Below are 20848 nucleotides of genomic sequence, written 5' to 3' on the forward strand. Positions count from 1 at the left end.
CAGGCTCCCGGGTGAGAAGCCCAGGTTTGCACACACAGCGTGTCCCCACCTGCCCATCACTCACGTGTCCCTGCCTGCCTGTCACTCAACGTGTCCCCGCCTGCCCATCACAGTGTGTCTCCGCCTGCCCGTCACAGCGTGTCCCGCCCTGCTGGTCACTCAACGTGTCCCCGCCTGCCTGTCACCCAGCGTGTCCCCGCCTGCCTGTCACAGCGAGTCCCCACCTACCTGTCACCCAGCGTGTCCCCGCCTGCCCGTCACAGCGTGTCCCCGCCTGCCCGTCACAGCGTGTCCCCGCCTGCCTGTCACAGCGTGTCCCGCCTGCCTGTCACCCAGCGTGTCCCCGCCTGCCCGTCACAGCGTGTCCCCACCTGCCTGTCACCCAGCGTGTCCCCGCCTGCCCGTCACAGCGTGTCCCCACCTGCCCGTCACAGTGTGTCCCCGCCTGCCCGTCACCCTGCGTGTTCCCGCCTGCCCGTCACAGCGTGTCCCCGCCTGCCCGTCACAGCGTGTCCCCGCCTGCCCATCACAGTGTGTCCCCGCCTGCCTGTCACAGCGTGTCCCGCCTGCCCGTCACCCAGCGTGTCCCCACCTGCCTGTCACCCAGCATGTCCCCGCCTGCCTGTCACAGTGTGTCTCCGCCTGCCTGTCACAGCGTGTTCCCGCCTGCCCGTCACAGCGTGTCCCGCCTGCCTGTCACCCAGCGTGTCCCCGCCTGCCCGTCACAGCGTGTCCCCACCTGCCTGTCACCCAGCGTGTCCCCGCCTGCCTGTCACAGCGTGTCCCGCCTGCCTGTCACCCAGCGTGTCCCCGCCTGCCTGTCACAGCGTGTCCCGCCTGCCTGTCACCCAGCGTGTCCCCGCCTGCCCGTCACAGCGTGTCCCCACCTGCCTGTCACCCAGCGTGTCCCCGCCTGCCCGTCACAGCGTGTCCCCACCTGCCCGTCACAGTGTGTCCCCGCCTGCCCGTCACCCTGCGTGTTCCCGCCTGCCCGTCACAGCGTGTCCCGCCTGCCTGTCACCCTGCGTGTCCCCGCCTGCCCATCACCCTGCGTGTTCCCGCCTGCCTGTCACAGCGTGTCCCGCCTGCCTGTCACCCAGTGTGTCCCCGCCTGCCCGTCACAGCGTGTCCCGCCTGCCCGTCACCCAGCGTGTCCCCGCCTGCCTGTCACAGCGTGTCCCCGCCTGCCCGTCACCCTGCGTGTTCCCGCCTGCCCGTCACAGCGTGTCCCCGCCTGTCCGTCACCCAGCGTGTCCCCACCTGCCTGTCACCCAGCGTGTCCCCGCCTGCCCGTCACAGCGTGTCCCGCCTGCCTGTCACCCAGTGTGTCCCCGCCTGCCCGTCACCCAGCGTGTCCCCGCCTGCCTGTCACAGCGTGTCCCCACCTGCCCGTCACCCAGCGTGTCCCCGCCTGCCTGTCACAGCGTGTCCCGCCTGCCTGTCACCCAGCGTGTCCCCGCCTGCCTGTCACAGCGTGTCCCCGCCTGCCCGTCACCCTGCGTGTTCCCGCCTGCCCGTCACAGCGTGTCCCCGCCTGCCCATCACAGTGTGTCCCCGCCTGCCCGTCACAGCGTGTCCCGCCTGCCCGTCACCTAGCGTGTCCCCACCTGCCTGTCACCCAGCATGTCCCCGCCTGCCTGTCACAGCGTGTCCCGCCTGCCCGTCACCCAGCGTGTCCCCACCTGCCTGTCACCCAGCGTGTCCCCGCCTGCCCGTCACAGCGTGTCCCACCTGCCTGTCACCCTGCGTGTTCCCGCCTGCCCGTCACAGCGTGTCCCCGCCTGCCCATCACAGTGTGTCCCCGCCTGCCTGTCACAGCGTGTCCCGCCTGCCTGTCACCCAGTGTGTCCCGCCTGCCTGTCACAGCGTGTCCCCACCTGCCTGTCACCCAGTGTGTCCCCGCCTGCCTGTCACCCAGTGTGTCCCGCCTGCCCGTCACTTACGTGTCCCCGCCTGCCTGTCACAGCGTGTCCCACCTGCCCGTCACAGCGTGTCCCCACCTGCCTGTCACCCAGTGTGTCCCGCCTGCCTGTCACCCAGTGTGTCCCGCCTGCCCCGCTCAGCTCCACGAGGCCTCTGGCCCTTTCTAAACGCACCTGCCTCCAAGGCTGTGGTGCAGCCCCCCCCGGGGGGGGGGGGTCTGCCTCCTGCTCTCAGCTCGCCCCGCTGGGGTCCCTGCTGTGGGGTGGGGCTTTGCTCCCTGCAGCCTCCCGCAGCGGGGAGGCTTCCCACCCCTCACGGCTCCCCCTCAGGCCTCTCTGAGACTGAGAACCGGGTGTCCTGCCTGCAGCCCGCCCCCGGGGATGGACGCGTCCCCCCCAGGGCACGGGTCCCTCAGGGCTCCCGGCAGGTGTGCGGCCCTGTCAGGGAAGGTGACCAGTGAGGGACGCCCCAGCCCCCCGAGGCTGTCCCCAGCTGTCACGTGTCACACTGCGGTGGACAGTCCCCGCCTGCGGTGGTGAATTCCAGACCCTGAGGCCCTGCCTGGTCTGGGAGTGTCTGGCGGGCTCAGCCCCGCCCCCACTCCCCAGCCCCTCCCACGCAGCTGAGCAGGGACCGGCAGGGCACTGGGGGTGACTTTTCCAGTCCGAGCCCTCGCCCTGCTCTCTTAGCCATGTACCCCACAGAGGGTGGGGCTGGCAGGCAGGTGGAGGCCACAGCCTGGGCCTCTCTGGGGCCAGTGGGGAGATGACTTGTGTGAGATGACTCCCAAGATGCCCTGTGCACCTGCCACGGGCCAGCTGCTGGGGGAGGGGCCTGGGGCTGTCGGCAGGGCCTGGCCCCGGGGTCACGGGAGGACGCATCATTCGCAGCCGCTGGGAGAAAGACTGTTCATGGGTGTTGTTCTGGAGTTCCCCCGTGGCACCCAACCAGGTCCTGTTGGTTTTCCATAACTCAGCCGGGTGGGCGCTCCGGAGCTGGGCCCGTTTTCCACGCTGCCCGTGCCCACGGCGCCCCAGCTTCATCTCCCCCGGCCGCTCTGAACAACTCACACCGCCAATCGCTTCCTGCACACCTTCCCCGGCGAGGGGGCCTGGGCTGTGCCGGAACGTGGCACAGGGCAGGAGGGATGGGGGTGCTTCTGGGGTGGGGGGCTTCCTGACACGACCCTGCCTGTGGATCCATTGCACAGATCTGAGCCGCTGTGGTGTGCAGCCGAGGGTCTGAGGGGTCTCGCTGCCCCCCACCCCCCGGTGTTCTGGGTGGGGTCTGCCTGGGGGCGAGCGGGGGCTCTGTGGCTGTTCCCATGGCTGCTGTCTGTATGCCTGGAGCTGCTGAGGGCCGGAGAGGTTGTCTCCATCTGCCGTGGCTTTATCGCACTGTGATAGGCTCTGTGATAAAGGGCTTCACCCTCGCACACCTGCTGGAATTGCCTCTCTCCTTCCCGGGATCCTACCCTGAGCTCTGGGGCCCCTGGCGCATAGCCGGCCTGCAGGGCCCCGAGTGCGGGCTGCTCGCTCCCCGGCCGCGCCGGGAAGCACTCCGGGAGCCGAGGATGCTCGGCCAGCAGCCCCCGTGCACGCGTGGAGCCCCAGCCCAGCCCCGGGACCCACAGTGGGAGCTGAATCGGATCTCCGCTCTGCCGCCGCTTCCTGAGATCCCGCCGGGACCTCACAACGACCTGGCGCGGCCACTGTTTGTCTTCTTTATGGCCTGCCTGCCACCGCCAATTTGGCAGGGACTGGGCCGAGGCCGGGGCAGAGGAGGCGCCCGTCGGCTGCCAGAAGGCGGCAGTGGGTGCTGCTGGGCGCAGGCGAGCACGGGCGCCCCCGGGGCAGGTGCTGTGCAGGTGGGCTCAGGCCCCAGGCGTCCCCCAGGTAGCTGGCGGAAGCCCAATCAGCAGAAACGAAAGGGCTCTTAGCGGGCAGGGAGAGATCGATACGGAATCAGTGCTTCTGGTCTCAGGGTCAGCGCCGGACCTCCCCAGGGGCTGCCGCAGAGAGAGGAAGGTGGCCCCCCGCGGTGGGAGGGGGCGCAGGCCCATTGGAAGATGCCCCTGTGACGTCATATCAGTGTCTCTGCCGCGGGCTGGGCTGCCTGGCAGGAGCCTGGGGCTGGCGTCCGGGGACGGAGGTCTCCACCAGCTAGCTGTGGGCGCGTGGGCAGCCGTTCACGGGGCTCCAGGCCTCAGAGCCGGGGGCGGGGCCCGAAGTGTGTGAGGGGGAAGGTGTGGGCTGCCCAGGGCTCGTTTCTTTGCCCGGAGGCCAGGAAAAGCCAAACTTTGAATTTTCCAGTGAGTGGGGCTGGCCCTGGCCCTGGCCTGGACGTGGCTCTCATGAGCCGCCCGGTGCTCGTGCCAACCCCGGGCAGGGCGGTCTCCACAGTGGTGGCTGCCACCTGTGTGACAGGGACGTCCGCCAGCACCAGGGCACCCAGCCCCCTGTCGCTCCCCCCGCCACGGGGCCAACAGCAGCGTTCCCAGGGGTCACAGGTGTGCACGGTGCAGGAACAAAGGAGCCAGGCTCGGTGAAGGCTTCTGCTCTGAGCCAGTGGGGGAGACCACGAGCGCAGGGCCCTCGCGCCCCCGAGCAGCAGGCGGCGGACGGCTCCCATCTTCCACGGGAGACGGAACCTGCAGAGGGGGGTGAGGGGCGTTCCCACAGCCGGGCTGTTTCCCGTGGCTGCTCCGCGGTAGCAGGTGGGTGCTTGGTGCCAGCCAGGGTGCATGGGTGCGCGTGCACATGGACGCGTGTGCATGTGTGAGTACATGCGTGTACACATGCAAGCCAACACAGGCGTGATGGTGCGCACCCATGGATGTGCGCCGTGTCCATACGTATGCTCACCGTGTGGCTATCTGTGTCCATGCAGCGCACACCTGTAAGCCTGCGTGTGCGTGGGTCAGGGCAGTGGGTGGAGGGCATCCACAGACCTGCTCCCCACCTCCCACCCCTCAGCAGGTGCTTTGGCTCCGCCTCCCTCCACGGCCGGGCCCAGCACCAGCCGAGGTGACTCAGCGGCCCTGGGGGTGGCGGACGAGCCCGGGCCTGGCCGGGTACATGGTTCTGGCACCTTCTGCGGCCTGCTGAGTGATGACTCAGCGGCTGGTGACTCCCCTGCGGGAGGGCCGCTGTGCGTGCAGACAGCACACGAGGGTGGGCAGGGGCAGAGCCCCGGCACCCCCGGCCGTTCTCGCTGCCGTCTGATCGAACGCCTGCTTCTGTGGACCGGAGCTAGCACAACCCCAGGTGGGCGGGGACTCCCCAGGTCGGGCCTCATCTCCTCCAGGGCAGGGACAGAGACCCCTGGGAGACCCACGTCCCCAACCCTGCAGGCTCTGGGGACCCAGAGGCCTGGAAAGGCCCGCCCAGCTCTCATCACAGACCTCACGGCCACAGGGCCAGGGTCACTGTGCATGACTTCTGGAGGTGAGGCAGGACGCACGCAGCCCACGGCGGGTCATGGCGACCACGACGCCGTCCTGGAGGGGAGCGTGGCCCGGGCGGCTTCACCGGGCGCCGTGTGCAGGGGCGCGGCCTGGGCGGCTTTGTGGGGCACGTGGGGTCGCAGGGTGGGCAGGCAGTGGACAGCCCTTGCTGGAGACAAAAGGCGTCGTCCACCCTTCCCGGAACCCGCAGTGTGGCCTGGTCAGACTCCATGTCGCAGGCGCCGGAGGCCCTGAGGGAATGGACCAGGAGGTCGCACCCCGGAGCAAAGACCACGAGAGCTGTGGTGCAGAGAGGAGCGAAAAACCAGACAGCGTTTGCAATGGAACCGCAGTGCCACGCCGGCGACATCATAGCCTCAGGGACACCAGCGTCAGTCACACAGGCCAAATCCCATCCACACCTGCTGGGCATCCGGCGGCCGGGCAGCCCTGCCCCCGCCGTCCACATACCCGCTGGGCACCCCGCGGCCGGGCAGCCCTGCCCCCCCCGTCCACACCCGCTGGGCACCCCGCGGCCGGGCAGCCCTGACCCCGCCGTCCACACCCGCTGGGCACCCCGCGGCCGGGCAGCCCTGCCCCCGCCGTCCACACCCGCTCACACCTTGCGGAAGTGGAGGAGCCGCAGGAGGAGCTGTGGGCACGGAGGGGCCAGCAGGTCTTCAGAAAAGGGACGCCAAGGACAGCGGGACACCCGGGCCCAGCCGTGGACAGGGCGGGGGTCCTCCGCGCTGGCCTCCAAGCGCCCAGGAAAACGGCCGGGTTTTGATTCCAGGCCAAAGTTCTAACAGAGAAAATCCACCCTGGAAGCCGCGCCATCGCCGGTGTGTTCCGTGACCGGAACCCTGGAGCCCGAGAGGCAGGCGGCTGCTGTTTGCTCTCTGGATAGAGCCGTTTCTCCGGCGCATTTACTGTCCTTTCCCCGGCAAATCCCCCACCAGAGACAGCAAATCCACGCGGGCCTCTGGGGTCTTACTCCCTCTCCCGGTGGCTCCCGGAGCAGGCACCGGCGTCTGTTTTCTTGCCGAGTCGTCAGACGGAAAAAGGGAGGGGCAGGGCGACAGAGCAGACCGAAGCCACTGGCCGGGGCCTCCGAGGGACGGCCTGGGACACTCGGCCTCCCCGGCAGTGCCCCCGCGCTCAGGGGTCTCCTCCGCCGCCTCCCCCTTCCCACGGCTGCCTTCGGAGACCTGAGCTGCTGCGGGGCCTCTGCTTGGAGCCACGCCGCTGACCAGGCTCCCACTGCCCACCTGCCTCTGCCCAACCCCCCTCCTCTCCCCTCCTGATGTTGGGGCGCCGACGCCCCAGGCGTCCTGGGCAGTGGCAGGAGAGCACCCAAGCGCTTTTACCTGGATCTTTGTATGCCAGAAAGCTCGGCCCAGATCGCAAGAGTAAGTTGGGTCCAAGAGAGACTTGCATGCTTGGAGACGTGGTGGACGCAGCTCCACGGCCACTGGGGGAGCCCACGCCCCTGCCGACCACTGGGGGAGCCCACACCCCTGCTGACCACTGGGGGAGGCCGTGCCCCCTCGCTGAGCACTGGGGGAGCCCACGCCCCTGCTGACCACCGGGGGAGGCCATGCCCCTTCGTTGACCACTGGGGGAGGCCACGCCACCTGCTGACCACTGGGGGAGGCCACACCCATTTGTTGACCACTGGGGGAGCCACACCCCTTCGTTGACTCCTGGGGGAGGCCTATGGCCCTCTGACAACTGGAGGCTCCCACCAACCTTGTAAATCACTGGACTGAGCCCACGCCCCTCACTGCCCTGCGGAAGCACCCAGCTGCCCAGCAGGAAGGGGGGTGGGGGTGGGGCTCCCATACCCCACAGCTGCCTGGGGGTGCAGGTGGGTGACCTCTTCTGTAAAACCAGGGTGGGGCTGTCACCGTGGGGGGACGGCCAGTTCCCTGCTCCTTCCCTGGGCAGCACCCAGTGCCTGGGCTCCAGCAGCGCTCGGGACGTGGGGATGAGGTCTGGACAGGATCCTGTCCAGGCTTCTGCTCCACGGCAGGTGCTCGGGGGAGCAGCCACCCCCTCTCTGCACCTGCCCCAGCCTTGGGGGGGCCCGGCCAGACTGACCAGCAGGTCTCCTTTGGGGCTACCTCCCCACACTCCCCCCACTGTGTGCCGGGGGAGCCTGGAAGACACAGGCAGGGGTTGGGAGTGGGACCCGGGGCAGCTCCCGGGAGCCCCCTTGGGGCTGGGACACTGGGGCTGGTGCCCCAGTTCCAACCCGGGGACCTGTGGGGGAAGGGCCCCCGACACAGGATCTGGTGCCCCCGTTGGCGACCCACAGAAATGACAGGCGAGGCGGAGACGTCTCCTAATGTTTTTATTGTCCCGCAGGTAACTGGAGAGTACAAAGGTTCCTCTTTTTTTTCACCTATAAAGCATCCTAGCCACCCGAGTTCCCTCAGACACGCGCCTCCAGCGTACAGGACTCGGCTACCTGAACGAGAGATTCCTTAGATTATTAGCAACACGAACTCGAACTCGACTACGTCTCTATAAGGGCGAACACTTTTTTTTTAGAAACAAAAACCACCCACGTACCAACCTGAACTACGGCATTGCAGTCACAACACTCATGGCAGGGACTGGACGGATGGCCCCGGGAGGGGCTCACGGACGGACGCGCACGACACATCTACGGGGTGGGCGGGCTGGGAGGACACCCCCCGGCCGCCGCTTCTGGGAGCACTACACACGATCCACGAGCTACTGGGCGCCTGGGCACGGCTACTCTAAGAGAGGACACAGGGGCGGGAGGCGGCGGCGGCCACCGCGGGCCACCAGTCCAGCCGGCCTCCGCCGCCACGCCCACCGCCGGAGCCTGCCCCGGCCCCGGCCCCGGGGAGCGTCCATGCGGGCCTCGCGGGGGCCAACAGTCGCCGCCTTGCTTCTGTAGCGTGTGAGTGACCGGGCGGGCACGCGGGCAGGAGAGCCGGGGCGCCTGCGGCTGCAGTTCCAGCTGCAATGACAGGGCTCTGCCCCCTCAAGCCCTGGCCCCGGGGGCCCAGGGAGCGGCCTCGCCCACCTGGAGCTCCCGGGAGGGAATCCTCCGGGGGGCGGGGCCTGGCGGGCGGGGGCGGGGCTACAGCTCATCAGAGCGGATGACATGGAAGAGGGTGACGTTGTACAGGATCTGGTGGCCGTTGTTCCAGGCGTACAGCGCGCGGTCCTTGGGGTTGTAGTCCAACATGGAGATGTGGGAATATTTGTTCTGGAAGGGGATGTCGATGTACTCGTAGGTGGAGGCGTTGGTCTGGTAGGCATAGTGCACCTTGGTGCCCCCCGAGTAGCCGTTGGTGACGTAGAGGGTCCCGCAGATGATGAAGGCCTCGCCGGCGCTGCGCTTGGGGTAGCTGGTGTTCCAGGTCTGCAGCACCTGCAGGGACACGGGGTCCAGCTTGCTGATGACGATGTTGCCGGCGTTCTGGTTGGTGGCGTACACGGCCCACAGCCCGCTCTCGTCCACCATGAGGTCGATGTCCGAGTGGCCACCCCAGGCGTAGTGGTACATGTTGTTGTAGCCGGCGTAGTCCAGGCTGCGCGTCTTGAGGATGGCCTCGGCCCTCAGGTCGAAGCGGATGATGATGTGGCTCTGGAACTTGTTGAAGTAGATGGAGCCGTTGTACACCACCTGCCCCGTGCCGGACCAGGGGTGCGGCAGCCGGTGGGACGTGAAGTTGTCCGTGTTCATGAAGTCGGCCATGGACTTGTACTCGCGGACGAAGCGGTTGTTGTGGTAGCCGTCCATGTACCAGACCTGCCGGGAGAGACAGCGGCGGCTAAGAGCCGGGCAAGGGGGGGGGGGCGGGGCGGGCCTGGGCCTGGATAGACGGCATGGCGTCCAGTCTCGCCGCGGGCCCCAGGGCGCGGCGTCCACCCCACCACAGGGCCCCCCGTCCAGCTCCCGCGCCCTCTCCGTGGGAGAGTGCCAGGCTCGCGAGACCCTGGGGCATTTGTGTCCAGACGCCGCCCCCCCCGCCCCAGCCGGCGCTCACACAGATCGTGAAAGAACCCAGCTCTGTCCACCCAGGGACCCCCAAGGCCAGCAAGGCAGCCGGGCCCCAGGCGAGGACGGAGCCCGCGGCACTGGGCAGCTCCCGCCTGCGGTGACGGCCAGCACATGAGGTCGCGGGGAAGGGCTGTCCCCGCAGGACACGAGTGCGGACTCGTCGGCTCACCCACCAGGCGGTCGCTGTGGCGTGGATGGAACCATCCAGACCACCAGGGAGCGGTGGCGTCAGCGTGGCCCTGGGGTGCCGTGTGTGTCGTTGTCACTGCTGCCCGTGACCCGGGGAAGGCACCTCTCGGAGCAGAAACCGGGGTCTCGTGAGAGGCTCCGGCTCTGAAATCCACCCAGATACCCACGCCCCCCGTGGCTGGGGCCTGGGGGTCCAGAGGCCGAGACCCCGGGGGCAGCCTGAACGCCCAGACCCTGTTCCCAATGCTCTGTGTCATTTGTAGCCCGCGTGGGGACACGTGGGAGAGCGGCGTGGTGAGCCGAGGCAGTGGTGGCGGCTGCCCGTGCCAGGGCCGGGGCCGGCATCTGTCTGGCTGGAAGACAGCTGCTGGATCCACCGAGAGCCTCGCTGGCCGTGGCAGAGGTTAAGGGAGCCGGCGTGCTCGGGCTCGGCGCCGCACATGCGCCAGAAATGAACCCCCTGCGTGGGCTTGCTCCCGCGACGCCCAGCGCAGGCCGGGAGGCAGATGTACTTTTCATTTCTAATGAGATTTTCAAAAAGCCCTGGGTCTCGTGTGTTATCCTCAGCCTCCCACACACCAGCCCTCGCCGATGTGGGTCACGGATTAGAGCCGGCAGGCGTGCGGGAGGCGGCGGGGCCTGGCACCCAGGCCCCCTCGGCCTCGGCCTCCGCCTGGCACGGCTGGCTCCCAGCGCCGCCCCTGACCACACCCGTGCTCCTCCTCTCGGGGGCAGGAACTCAGGGCCAGCGCTTCGGTGCAGCGGGTTCAAACCACCACCGGGCACACTGGCATCCCACATGGGCACCACTTCCGATCCAGCTCCCTGCTTACGCGCCTGGGGAAGCGGCAGAAGACGGCTCACATCCCTGGGCCCCTGCACCCATGGGAGACCTGGATGGAGCTTTGTCCTGGCCAGGCCCTGGCCACTGTGACCATTTGGGGAGTGAGCCAGCGGATGGAAGGTCTTTCTCTCTCTCTCTCTCTGCCTCTCCAATAAATAAAGAGTTAAAAACAGAAATGGCTCATGTATGAACCTCCTCCACGGTCAAGCCCTGGGGGTTAGGGCCCTGGAGGGTGGGGGACCCTGGAGGGTGGGGACCCTGGAGGGTAGGGGGTCCTGGAGGGTGGGGGACCCTGGGGGGTGGGGACCCTGGAGGGTGGGGATCCTGGAGGGTGGGGACACTGGAGGGTGGGGACCCTGGAGGGTGGAGACACTAGAGGGTGGGGACCTTGGAGGGTGGGGATCCTGGAGGGTGGGGACACTGGAGGGTGGGGGACCCTGGAGGGTGGGGGGCCCTGGAGGGTGGGGACCCTGGAGGGTGGGGGGTCCTGGAGGGTGGGACCCTGGAGGGTGGGGGGTCCTGGAGGGTGGGACCCTGGGGGGTGGGGACACTGGAGGGTGGGGATCCTGGAGGGTGGGGACACTGGAGGGTGGGGACCCTGGAGGGTGGGGGACCCTAGAGGGTGGGGACCCTAGAGGGTGGGGACCCTGGGGGTGGGGGACCCTGGGGGATGGGGATCCTGGGGGGTGGGGACCATGGAGGGTAGGGGACCCTGGAGGGTGGGGATCCTGGAGGGTGGGGACACTGGAGGGTGGGGACCCTGGAGGGTGGGGGGTCCTGGAGGGTGGGACCCTGGAGGGTGGGGGTTCTGGAGGCTGGGACCCTGGGGGGTGGGGACACTGGAGGGTGGGAGGTCCTGGAGGGTGGGGACCCTGGAGGGTGGGGGGTCCTGGAGGGTGGGACCCTGGAGGGTGGGGGGTCCTGGAGGGTGGGACCCTGGAGGGTGGGGGTTCTGGAGGCTGGGACCCTGGGGGGTGGGGACACTGGAGGGTGGGAGGTCCTGGAGGGTGGGACCCTGGAGGGTGGGGGGTCCTGGAGGGTGGGACCCTGGAGGGTGGGGGTTCTGGAGGCTGGGACCCTGGGGGGTGGGGACTCCCGGCACCTCCTTGCAGGCAGAGCGGGTGACCCTGGCGTCCAGATACTCAGGGTTCCTTCTAGCAGGGGCAGGGGATGCAGGGCGGGAGGCCTCCAGGAAGCAGAGCTGAGGGGCTGCCAGCACTGGCGGCGGGGGCTGGGCTCTGGGAGCCCTCGAGCAGCCGTCCTGTGTCAGGGCCAGGGGCCAGGGGCCGGGGGCCGGAGCCTGGAGTCCTGTGATCCACAGAGGCTGCCCCAGGCTCTCAGCAAATCCCATCCATGCTGGTGCTCAGGAGGCGGCCCCGACAGCCCACCCTGGGGACACAACGCTGTCGGGCGCCCAGGCCTCAGCTCGTCCAGGCGCCCACGGAGCCCTTTCTGCCCCCATGGAGACCAGAATACCGAGGCCAGCAGGGTGTGGCCGCTCTGCAGGGGCCGGAGCTAGGAGGTGACCCTGACCCCACGTCTCTGACCAAGGGTTCTCGGCCACGGGTGCTCCTGACCCTGGGACGTGGGGTGGGGGTGGGGCTGGGAGGCCTGGGGAGCTGAGTGGTGCCTTGGGGGCAGGTGTCAGTTGCCCCCTGCCCAGGAGTGGCCACAGGGACACTTCCTGACCAGGGGCCCAAGGGAAGGGCAGGGTGTGTTCAGCCCCGGCAGGGAAGGCGGCCCTGGGCAGGGAGACGCATTTCTGGTGGTTAACGAATCCTGCCAGGTCCCTTCCCAGTGTGCTTCCCCCAGGACACTGTCCCTTTGAGCCTGGACGCGCTTGGCTGCCAGGGCAGCGTCTGTCCCTCCCCGGGGGCTGGGCTGCCCTGGCCAGGACGAGCAGGAGGTGGGTGTGAGCCTCAGGGGGGCCAGGGTCCCTGGAGCTGGGGGGCACATCGCGGCAGGAGATCCGTGCGTGCAGGGGCTCAGCCAGCCCTGGGGGAGCCCGGGCCTCCCAGATGCTGGTGAGCGCGGCCACGCCAGAAGGCAGGGGAAGGCTAGGCGTGGGGGGCGTGGGGGTGGCCTCCCGGGCACCAGCGGGGACAGGGCGACAGGCGGGACTCGGCAGTGCCTGCCGCACAGCGGGCCTGGAGCAGACGCACCCCAGGCTGCTCGGGTCCTAACAGCTCAGGGCCAAGGCGGCCAGGCCCTGTGAGCCGGCTCGGGCTCAGTGCCCGGTGCCCTGCGGTCACTGCCCCCTGCCCGCCTGGCCACGCCCCTCCCACAGTGCCCTCCATGGCAGCCTGTGCCGAAGCCGGCATCGATTTCTTTGTTTTTTTTTTTTTTTGAGTGAGTTATTGGTCTCCTGCGTGTGTGCGATCCAGATCGGACTGGAGATTGGAAAAGAGCAAAACAAAACAAAACATCGCCGGCTCAGATCGATGGCTGGGCCGAGGGATGGGCCACTTAGCAGGCGGGGAGCGGGGGTGGCCGGGCCCACTGCGAGGCTTGGACTGGCTCGGAGCAGGCGCCAGGGGCTCCCTCTGCCAGCCCCGGCGCCCCCTCCTCTGGAGGGCGTTTTGCTTGGCGGACTCACACCCGGGGCCCTTGGCATCTGGACAGCAGACACTGGCACCAGTGCTTGTAGGGTGCAGGAAACAGGTACCCGGGCAGGGCTGGGGTACCCCAGACGCGTGTGGGTTCGCGGTGGGGGTGTAGAGGGGTGGGCAGGATTGCAGGCAGGAGTGGGTGGAGGGCCCTGGGGTGGGGGCGGCACCAGGAGACCCAGCACCTGCCACACAATGGGTTCCGGGTGCAGAGGTGACCCCAGTGCTGGATGTCCTGGGCACACACGTGGCGGGGCTGCCCCGTCACCTCTGCAGTGACCACAGAGACCCAGAGAAGAGCCTGGGACAGTGAGTGCCCGGCCCACAGCACCTGCAGCCACCACCTTCCTCCCCCAGGTCGTAGAGGCCACCAACAGTGGAGCGGCGGCTGGAGATGGAGAGAGAACCCCCGACCCCCACCGAGAGCAGGTGGGGCCTCTCAGGCCTGCAGGGCAGCCAGCCCCAGCACAGCCCCCATGCGGGGCTGAGACGGCCCCTCCCACGAGGGCTGCCGGATGGACCCTCCCCACCCCGGAAGCTGAGAGGCCGTCAGAGATGCCAGCGCTCAGGAGACAGACGTTTCCACTAAAAACTCCCGTGGTGACGCTGCAGAGACCCGGACCTCCCAACGCTGTCCCCAAGGAGGAGCCGGGCTGGGCTGACTTCCTCCCAGCCTGGCTGAGAGGCCTGGGGGAGGCCCTCGGGCTGTGGCCAGGGTGCAGGCGCCCCCAGGACCGAGAGGCGCCCACAGCTCCCTGCCCCCACCTCTCCATTGCCCAGAGGCTCAAACAGTAAAACCCAGGCCTGGCTCGGACTCAGCGGGCTCCGCCTTCTCCTCCGTTTGCCCTGGGGGAAAGCCCAGGAAGAAAGCCCGGCCTCTTTCCTAAATCAAAAGGGAACAGGCAGCTCCATCAGCCTTGAAAGGAATGGGAAATGCAATACAAACGAGATGTCCTTCAAACATGGCCTCAGCTTGGCCTTGGCTTCTGCTTCCCTCCCCGCAGCGAGGCAGGCCAGCTGGGCCCAGCCTCGGGAGGGCACTGGGGGGCTCTGCCGGTGCCCAGCTCCCCCCACCCTGATGCTGGGGCTCTGGGTTCGCACAGGGCCCATTTCTCAGGCAGGGCTGGGGCCGGGGCCGGGGCCAGCGCCTCCCACTCAGCCCCCTGGACTCAGGACAGCGGCCACACCCCAGAGTTTCCCAGGAGCAACCCCCCGAGCCCCTGGCCCTGCCAAGCGGCCCACATGAGCACCCAGGTCCCAAAGACCCCGACATACGCTGAGGGACACTTACCCTGTTGTCACCTTCTGGGGCCAGGGGGTCGGTCATCCAGGACCCGAACCTCGAGCCGGAAGTCTTGACCGTCACGGGGTCACTGATGCCGGTCAGCTTGCCGCAGGCTGGGAAAGAGCGTGGGGTCAGCGCAGGGGCGGGGCTTCCGCCCCACACAGCCCCGCCCCCAAGGCGCCTTCTTCCTCCTCTTCTCTCCATTGGGGGCCTGGGTATGGCTGGGTCCTGGGCCCCAGAGGCCAGAGAAGCCACCCCTCCCCAAAACAGAGCGCCTGGGGCCCAGTCAGGCAGGGAGGAGTGAGTGGACCCGGCGCCCTCCTGGAAGCGTGGTGTGGGTCGGCCTGGGGAGGGGCCGTCAGCCTCCTCTGGCCACTGGGGATGGCAGCAGCTCAGCCTCCGAAGGTCGTTAGTAGAAGGCATTGAACTGCCTGGGAGGGTGGGGGGCACAGGCAGGCCCCCCACTGGACGCTGGACCCAGGACCCAGGCAGGGCTGGCTCCACGTGCGGCCTCGACGCTGCCCCCACCCTGCCCAGCCCCACCCCGCGCCATGCCCAGCAGCCCGGGGCTGGCCGAGTGCCCTGTGTGCCCTTCTCTGCCTGGGGCAGGTCCTAGGCGCAGGGCTTCGAGTCCGAGCACAGGGTGGACTTGATCTTGGAGTGACCTTGGCAGCCCTCCCTGTCACAGACGGTGCCGGAGCAGCGAGGACGCGCCCAGGGCACCCCGTTTCTCAGGCAGGGCTGGGGCCGGGGCCAGCACCTCCCACTCAGCCCCCTGGACTCAGGGCAGCAGCCACACGCCGAAACTGACCCCCCGCACCCCGCTTCCTCATCCGACGTGCCCCCTGTGGCCGGTGACCCCTCCAGAACCCCAACCCAGCTCATCTCACAAGGGCAAAGCGCCACTGAGCTCTGAGGCAGGTTCCCCTCCTCCTGCTGTCACCTCCCCTCACGGGGGGCCTACAGGGAGGCCCACAGAGGGTCCTGTGGCCACGTGCCCTCTGCACCCTCCTCCACGTCCCCAGGCCCGCCCGGCCTGCCTGTGACCTCCCAGCCTGCACAGCCACTGGCAGGTTCAGGGACGACCCAAGAGACTTCACCGGGGACCACGGCTTAGCGGGGAGCGGAGGGTAGGCCGGGTGCAGCCCTGCCCACCCCAAGCTCCGGGGGTCCCCGGTGCCTCCCACGCCATCCCCGTGATAGTGCCCATGTCCATCAACAGAGCCAGCCTGGAGGCTGGACCTCCGCACGCCGGCTGGACCTCCGCACGCTGCCCTGTAGCCACACAAGCAGAGGGAAGACCAGCTCTGCACCCCGCCCAGAGCAAACACCCACATGCACCCTCCTGTCCGTTCCGCTCCGTCTCCCTGTGCCCACCCCGGAGAAAGTGCGCAAGGGGGCCCAAGTGGTGTGCAGCGGGTTAAGCCGCCAGCTACGCCAGCATCCCGTATCGGAGGGCGGGTTCCAGTCCCGGATGGGCCACTTCTGATCCAGCTCCCTGCTAATGCTCCTGGGAAAGCAGCAGAGGAGGGCCCAAGTGCCTGGGCTCCTGGCACCCACGTGGGAGACCCGGATGGAGCTCCAGAGCCCTGTCTTCGGCCTGGCCCAGCCCCGGCCATCACAGCCCTCTGGGGAGTGAACCAGCAGACAGAAGATCTCTCTGTCTCTCCCTCCCACCCCCCGTAACTAACTTCCCAATAAATAAACCTCTGGAAGTGTGTGCTCCCCACGAAAACCCAGGCCCCTCACGGCCTGAGGTTTCCTGGCAGCCGGGCCGTGGGTCGCCAGCATCCCTGCTGCACTGGGTTCAAGTTTGCGTGGCCACTGTGCACCCAGCTCCTTGCCCTGCCCAAGCCCCACCCGGAAGCAGACGTAGGAGGAGGGGCCGAGGGAGGCCGAGGGTCATGCCCAGAGGGCCTGGAACAGAGACTGGGGTATGGGGGGGAGGGTCCCCGAGAGCTTCCTTTCCATGAAGGCCTAGACCAGCTTCTCAGCCCCTCCTCCCGCCAGGCGGGCAGCGCCACTAAGGGCTTGCCCTGTGGGAGCCCCAGCGGCACCCCACCCCCACCCTCGCCTGTCTCTTCCTTGGTTCTATTGACCTGGGGGTCCTGGGCTGTCAGTCTGATCAGCGTGGGAGACGCTAACAGGGGTCTATGCCCCCACTGAGAGCCCACCCTTGCTCCCAGGCCCCCACCAGCTATCCAGAGCCTGGCATCCTGCCCCCAAGCCGGTGGGAGCCGCAAGTGAACCACGGTAGGTGTGGCTGTGGATCTGTCCCTGCCCTCAGCCCACGGCCTGGGGCTCCCTCTGGCTTGACCCAGCCTCACACAGAGCCCCTCCCCACTCCATGTGGACCCACTCACAGCCCACCGGCTCGGACACCTGCCAGCCTGAGCCCGCCTGGCCTCTCCCACAGCTCCGCCCAAGCTGTCTCCCACCAGGGGCACCGGCCCTGCCTCCCGCCCAGACCCCACCCCTGGACGTCCTCTCTGACCTGAGCCGCCAAGCATACATCTCCCGGGGCCTGTGACCGCCCGGGGAAGACACCTCCCGCCTGCACCCTGTCTCCCCCAAGAATGAATGAAAGATGGACCTCCCAGAAAATCTTCCCTGTGTGGGGCCTCACTGCCCAGCAGGGGGGAGGGCGGGCGGCCGAGGCGTGAGCAGGACAGCGGCAGCGTTGGCCGGGGTGTGCCCCGCAGAGCCTCGCAGCAGAGGGACACTCCACTGTCCCCACCGAGAAGTCAGAGCCAGAGTGGCACGGGGGAGCACCCCCGCTCCGGCAAGCCCAGCTCACGTGTGCCCGCCCTGGACCTCCCGGCCGCTCCCCGGGGCCCAGGGCACCTCTGGCTGGGCTGGGCCCCGGAAATGCACTCGTGGTCCCCGGGGGGGGCAGCTTCCAGCCTAGCTCAGGGAGCGGGAGGGGCGGTGCAGCAGCTGCTGGCTGCAGGCCCTGTTCCGGGGCCCACGGGGCGGCGGCTCTCCTGCACTCAGGAGTTATTTTTGGTTCTCTGTCCAGACCAGTTGTGCCAAGGCCTCGGGGACTTGACAGGATCTAAAAGAGCCCACGGCAGAGCCTGATGGAAATCTTGGCACAGCCAGCCTGGGAAAGCGCCCGTCTCCAGTCACGAGCCCTCAGGAGGGGCTGGGCCGGAGGCTGGGGAGGAACCCGGACAGGTGGCTGGAGGCCGCGCCCCGTGGGTGGAGCAAAGCGCCTCCTGCTCTGGGTTCCAGGAGGTGGCTCCTGGCAGCAGCAGCCTGGTCCCTGGGGGCGGGGGGCCTCCAGGCTGGGCCCCAAGGGTCTCTGGGCAGCCCTGAGGGCCAGCTAAGGAGGGTGACTGCCCCAAAGCCACTGGCCCCTGCTCCCAGCCACTCGCCCTCAGCCCTATGAGGGGAGAAGTCGGCATAGCTGGGGGCTTGGACGCACACACGTCCGTGGTGTGGACGAAATGGGCGGAGGACCAAGCTGCCCCCTGCCCGGGTCTCAGACCCAGGTCCTGCGGTGGGGGTGAGGGCTCTTCCGCCTTTCACCTCCTTGGGGCAGCATCTGACACCCCAGCCCTCCCCAGAGGGAGTTGAGGGGAAGGCGGGGCCCCCCAGGACCCCGCCCAGGCCGGTGCCCTGGAGCCTGCACGGTCTCCCAGCGCTGGGCAGCAGGAGAGCAAGCGCTCTGCCCAGCTCACCTTCCCAACACCTCACGGCGCTGGCCGAGGAGGCAGGGACACAGCCGCCCGCGGGAGGACGAAGCTGGCCAGGGCGACTCGGCAGCAGCCCAGCCCCCCCGCGGCTCTGTCTTCACAGGGAAAGGAGACCCCCGCTGGGCGCCACCGTGCCCCCTGCCGTCTGGGGGCTTCCTCCCCAGCCAGGCTGCAACCGGGAGAAGCCCCGGGGACGCCCAGTGAGTCTGCAGAGAGCAGGCGCGGCTCAGGCCCGGGGTTCCCGGCTGTGCCGAGGTTTCCGCCTTCCTCAGTTGACCTGGAGGAGCATCTGCCTCTGAGGTGTCCAGAGAGACGCCCCAGGCCCCGGCTCCAGCCTCGGGACCCTGCCGGGCAGCAGTGCCTCCATACTGCCCCGGGAAGGTGGACAGACACCTTCCTGGCAGTGAGCCCCAGATCCGCCTCTGGCTGAGTCCCGCGGGGAGGGGGTCTTGGGAGGGGGCCTGGCCTGGGTGCTTCAGGGGCAGGCGCTGCTGGGAGCCCTGTCCCCCACCGTAACCCCAGGGAGATCAGCCTGCCACCGGGCACAGCAGGGACCCAGGGGTGCAGGCGCGGGAGGGGCCCCGCCTGCCCAGGAGCCCGCGCTGCACAGAGGCCAGCCCCTCCCCCAGCCGCCAACAAGGAAACCGGCCGCTGGGGCGACCCCAGCCCCTGCTCGTGTGCAAGGCCGGCACAGAGACCAAACCGAGAGGCCATGGCCCGGAAACTCGACCTTGAAGCCACTCACTGAGCGGAATGGAGGCAGGGGAAGAGGGAGGAGGAGCTCAATCTACCGAAATACCTGTCAATCAATCAACTGTCACCCGTATCTACTATCTGCCAATCTCTCTGCCCATCAGCTCACTAGTCACCCACCTCTATCACCTCTCCCTCCTCCCACCAATCACGTCATCTCTGCCCATCTGTCCGCCCGCCCGTCACCTGCCTAGCACCATCCACTGCTATCATCCACGGGCCCACCCACCTATCAATCATCTACGATCAGGCACCCGTCATCCGCCTCTGTCATCTACCCAGGTGTCCACCAGGGCCACTCCCCTGGGTGCCCCGTGGCAGGAACTGGACTCCCAGCAACCACGGGGCCCAGACGAGGTGCAGCTGACAAGGCCTTGGGGGAGCCGCATAGCCGGGGGCAGCACCCCCTGCCCCACAGGCTGCCTCCCCGGACGGGGGGACGGGGGCGCCCACGAGGGCCGCCCTGCTCCAAGGCCCGTCCGTGTCTCACAGCCCTCCTGACCCATTCGAGGCAGAAGCAGAAACCGCAGAGCGCACAGTGGGGGGCGCCCACTCAGCCCCCGTTCTACTCCCAAACCAGCGTTTTCGGCCGCCGGAGGCGAGCAAGCGAGGAGATTCTAGAACCTAGATTCTAGAACCTGGCGCTCAAAACGGCACGGCCGAGAAGCCTGGCCCAAAGCCTCCTTCTCGTCGTGTGTCAGTTTCCACTCTGCTCCCATGACGGGACAACATGGAGGCTTCCCGTGTTCCTCCTGGCGTCCCAGGGTGCACACGGGTGCGGCGGGGCGCGGATGGGGCCAGGGGGGGTCAGCGCGTATGGGGGACGGAGGAACAAGAAAACCCACCCTGCCAGGGGCTGCCAGGGGCCTGAGGAGCAAAACGGAGCCAAACTCTGGTCCCGGGGCGGGGGGACCCAAGGGTGGCACCCAGCAGAGAGTCACACAGCTAGTGTGTCTCTCCTCACTGGCCTCGGGCTCCTACCAAACCCTCGCATGTCCACAGACCTCCCCACCCCACCCCACCCCCCGCCCAGCCCGCATGGTCCAAGTCACCCAGTCCGGGGCAGCAAGGAAACCAGGGAGCAGAGGGAAAGAAACACAGTCGGCCATCCCGTGTGACACGGTGAGAGCGTGGGCCCCCCGTCCTCTCCTCGCGGCCAGGGGCTCAGAGGCACCAGAACCAGAACCGCCCCCGCCCTGTTTGACCACGGCTGGCTGATACTACTGTCCTCTCACAGCCAGTTCCCACCTAACAGCGCCAGGAAGTCCCATGGTGCCTGCTGGCCACGCACCTGCAGCAGGTGCAGGGCCTGGGCGGGGTCGGGAGGAAGGGGAAGGGAACCAAGTCACAGCCTCCGACGGAGCCGCAGGAGAAACTCCTGCATGGGCGGGCTGACCCTTGGCTAGACCCTAGGCCAGGGACTGCGTGGAACGTGCAGCCTCCGTGGGAAACACGGTTAGAGAGGAGGTGGGCTTGGGGTGGGGAGGGGGGAGCCCCAGAACAAGCCAGGTTCGGGCACCAGCGGCCTCGGGCGCAACTCACTGAGACTGCTTATCGCAATTAACCAGCAATCAATCTCAAGCAAGGGTCCCGGTGGAGCACCCTGCTTGGGGGGGCTACCGCTTAGGACCCGGGAATGTGCCTGGGGCACGTGAGCACCTCTGGGGCTGGAAGAGGGGGCTCCCTCACTCGCGAGGAGGGGCGGATCTTCTGCCGGGACGGGACAGCGCCCGTCTCCCACTCAGTGCCTGCAGGAACCCAAGGCGTGTCGCCAGCCCCATGGAACTCGTGTCCCTCATGTACGCACGCACCCACGCACACACGCACGCACACGCGCACCCACGCACACGCGCACCCACGCACATGCGCGCGCGCGCACGCGCCCAGCCCCAGGCAGCGGCTCCGCTCGCCCTGCTTCTCCAGACGCGCTCCTCCGTGGGCCCTGCCTGGGCTCCTGCTGCGCTAACCCTACAGGAGGCCCTACCAGGAGCCCTGCGGGCGGCTGGCCGAGGCCAGGCGGGCGCTGCCCCCTCGGCCGCGCTCCCTGCGCCTGCACGCGTGCC

General features: G+C 68.4%; 1 protein-coding gene across 2 annotated transcripts in view; it reads right to left on the reverse strand.

Annotated features, from left to right (window-relative positions):
* Positions 1–7704: 7704 nt before the first annotated feature.
* The window catches only part of OLFM1 (olfactomedin 1), a 29496-nt gene continuing 16352 nt past the window's right edge, over positions 7705–20848 (reverse strand). For both annotated transcript variants that reach the window (XM_062207284.1, XM_062207283.1), the window contains exons 5-6: positions 14341–14447; positions 7705–9158 (exon numbers count right to left, since the gene is read on the reverse strand). In XM_062207284.1, the coding sequence (XP_062063268.1) occupies positions 8484–9158; positions 14341–14447 (782 nt within the window). In that variant the 3' untranslated portion in view covers positions 7705–8483. The remainder of the gene's footprint in view (positions 9159–14340; positions 14448–20848) is intronic.

Source organism: Lepus europaeus, chromosome 12 (assembly GCF_033115175.1).
Source record: "Lepus europaeus isolate LE1 chromosome 12, mLepTim1.pri, whole genome shotgun sequence".
Lineage (NCBI taxonomy): Eukaryota > Metazoa > Chordata > Mammalia > Lagomorpha > Leporidae > Lepus > Lepus europaeus.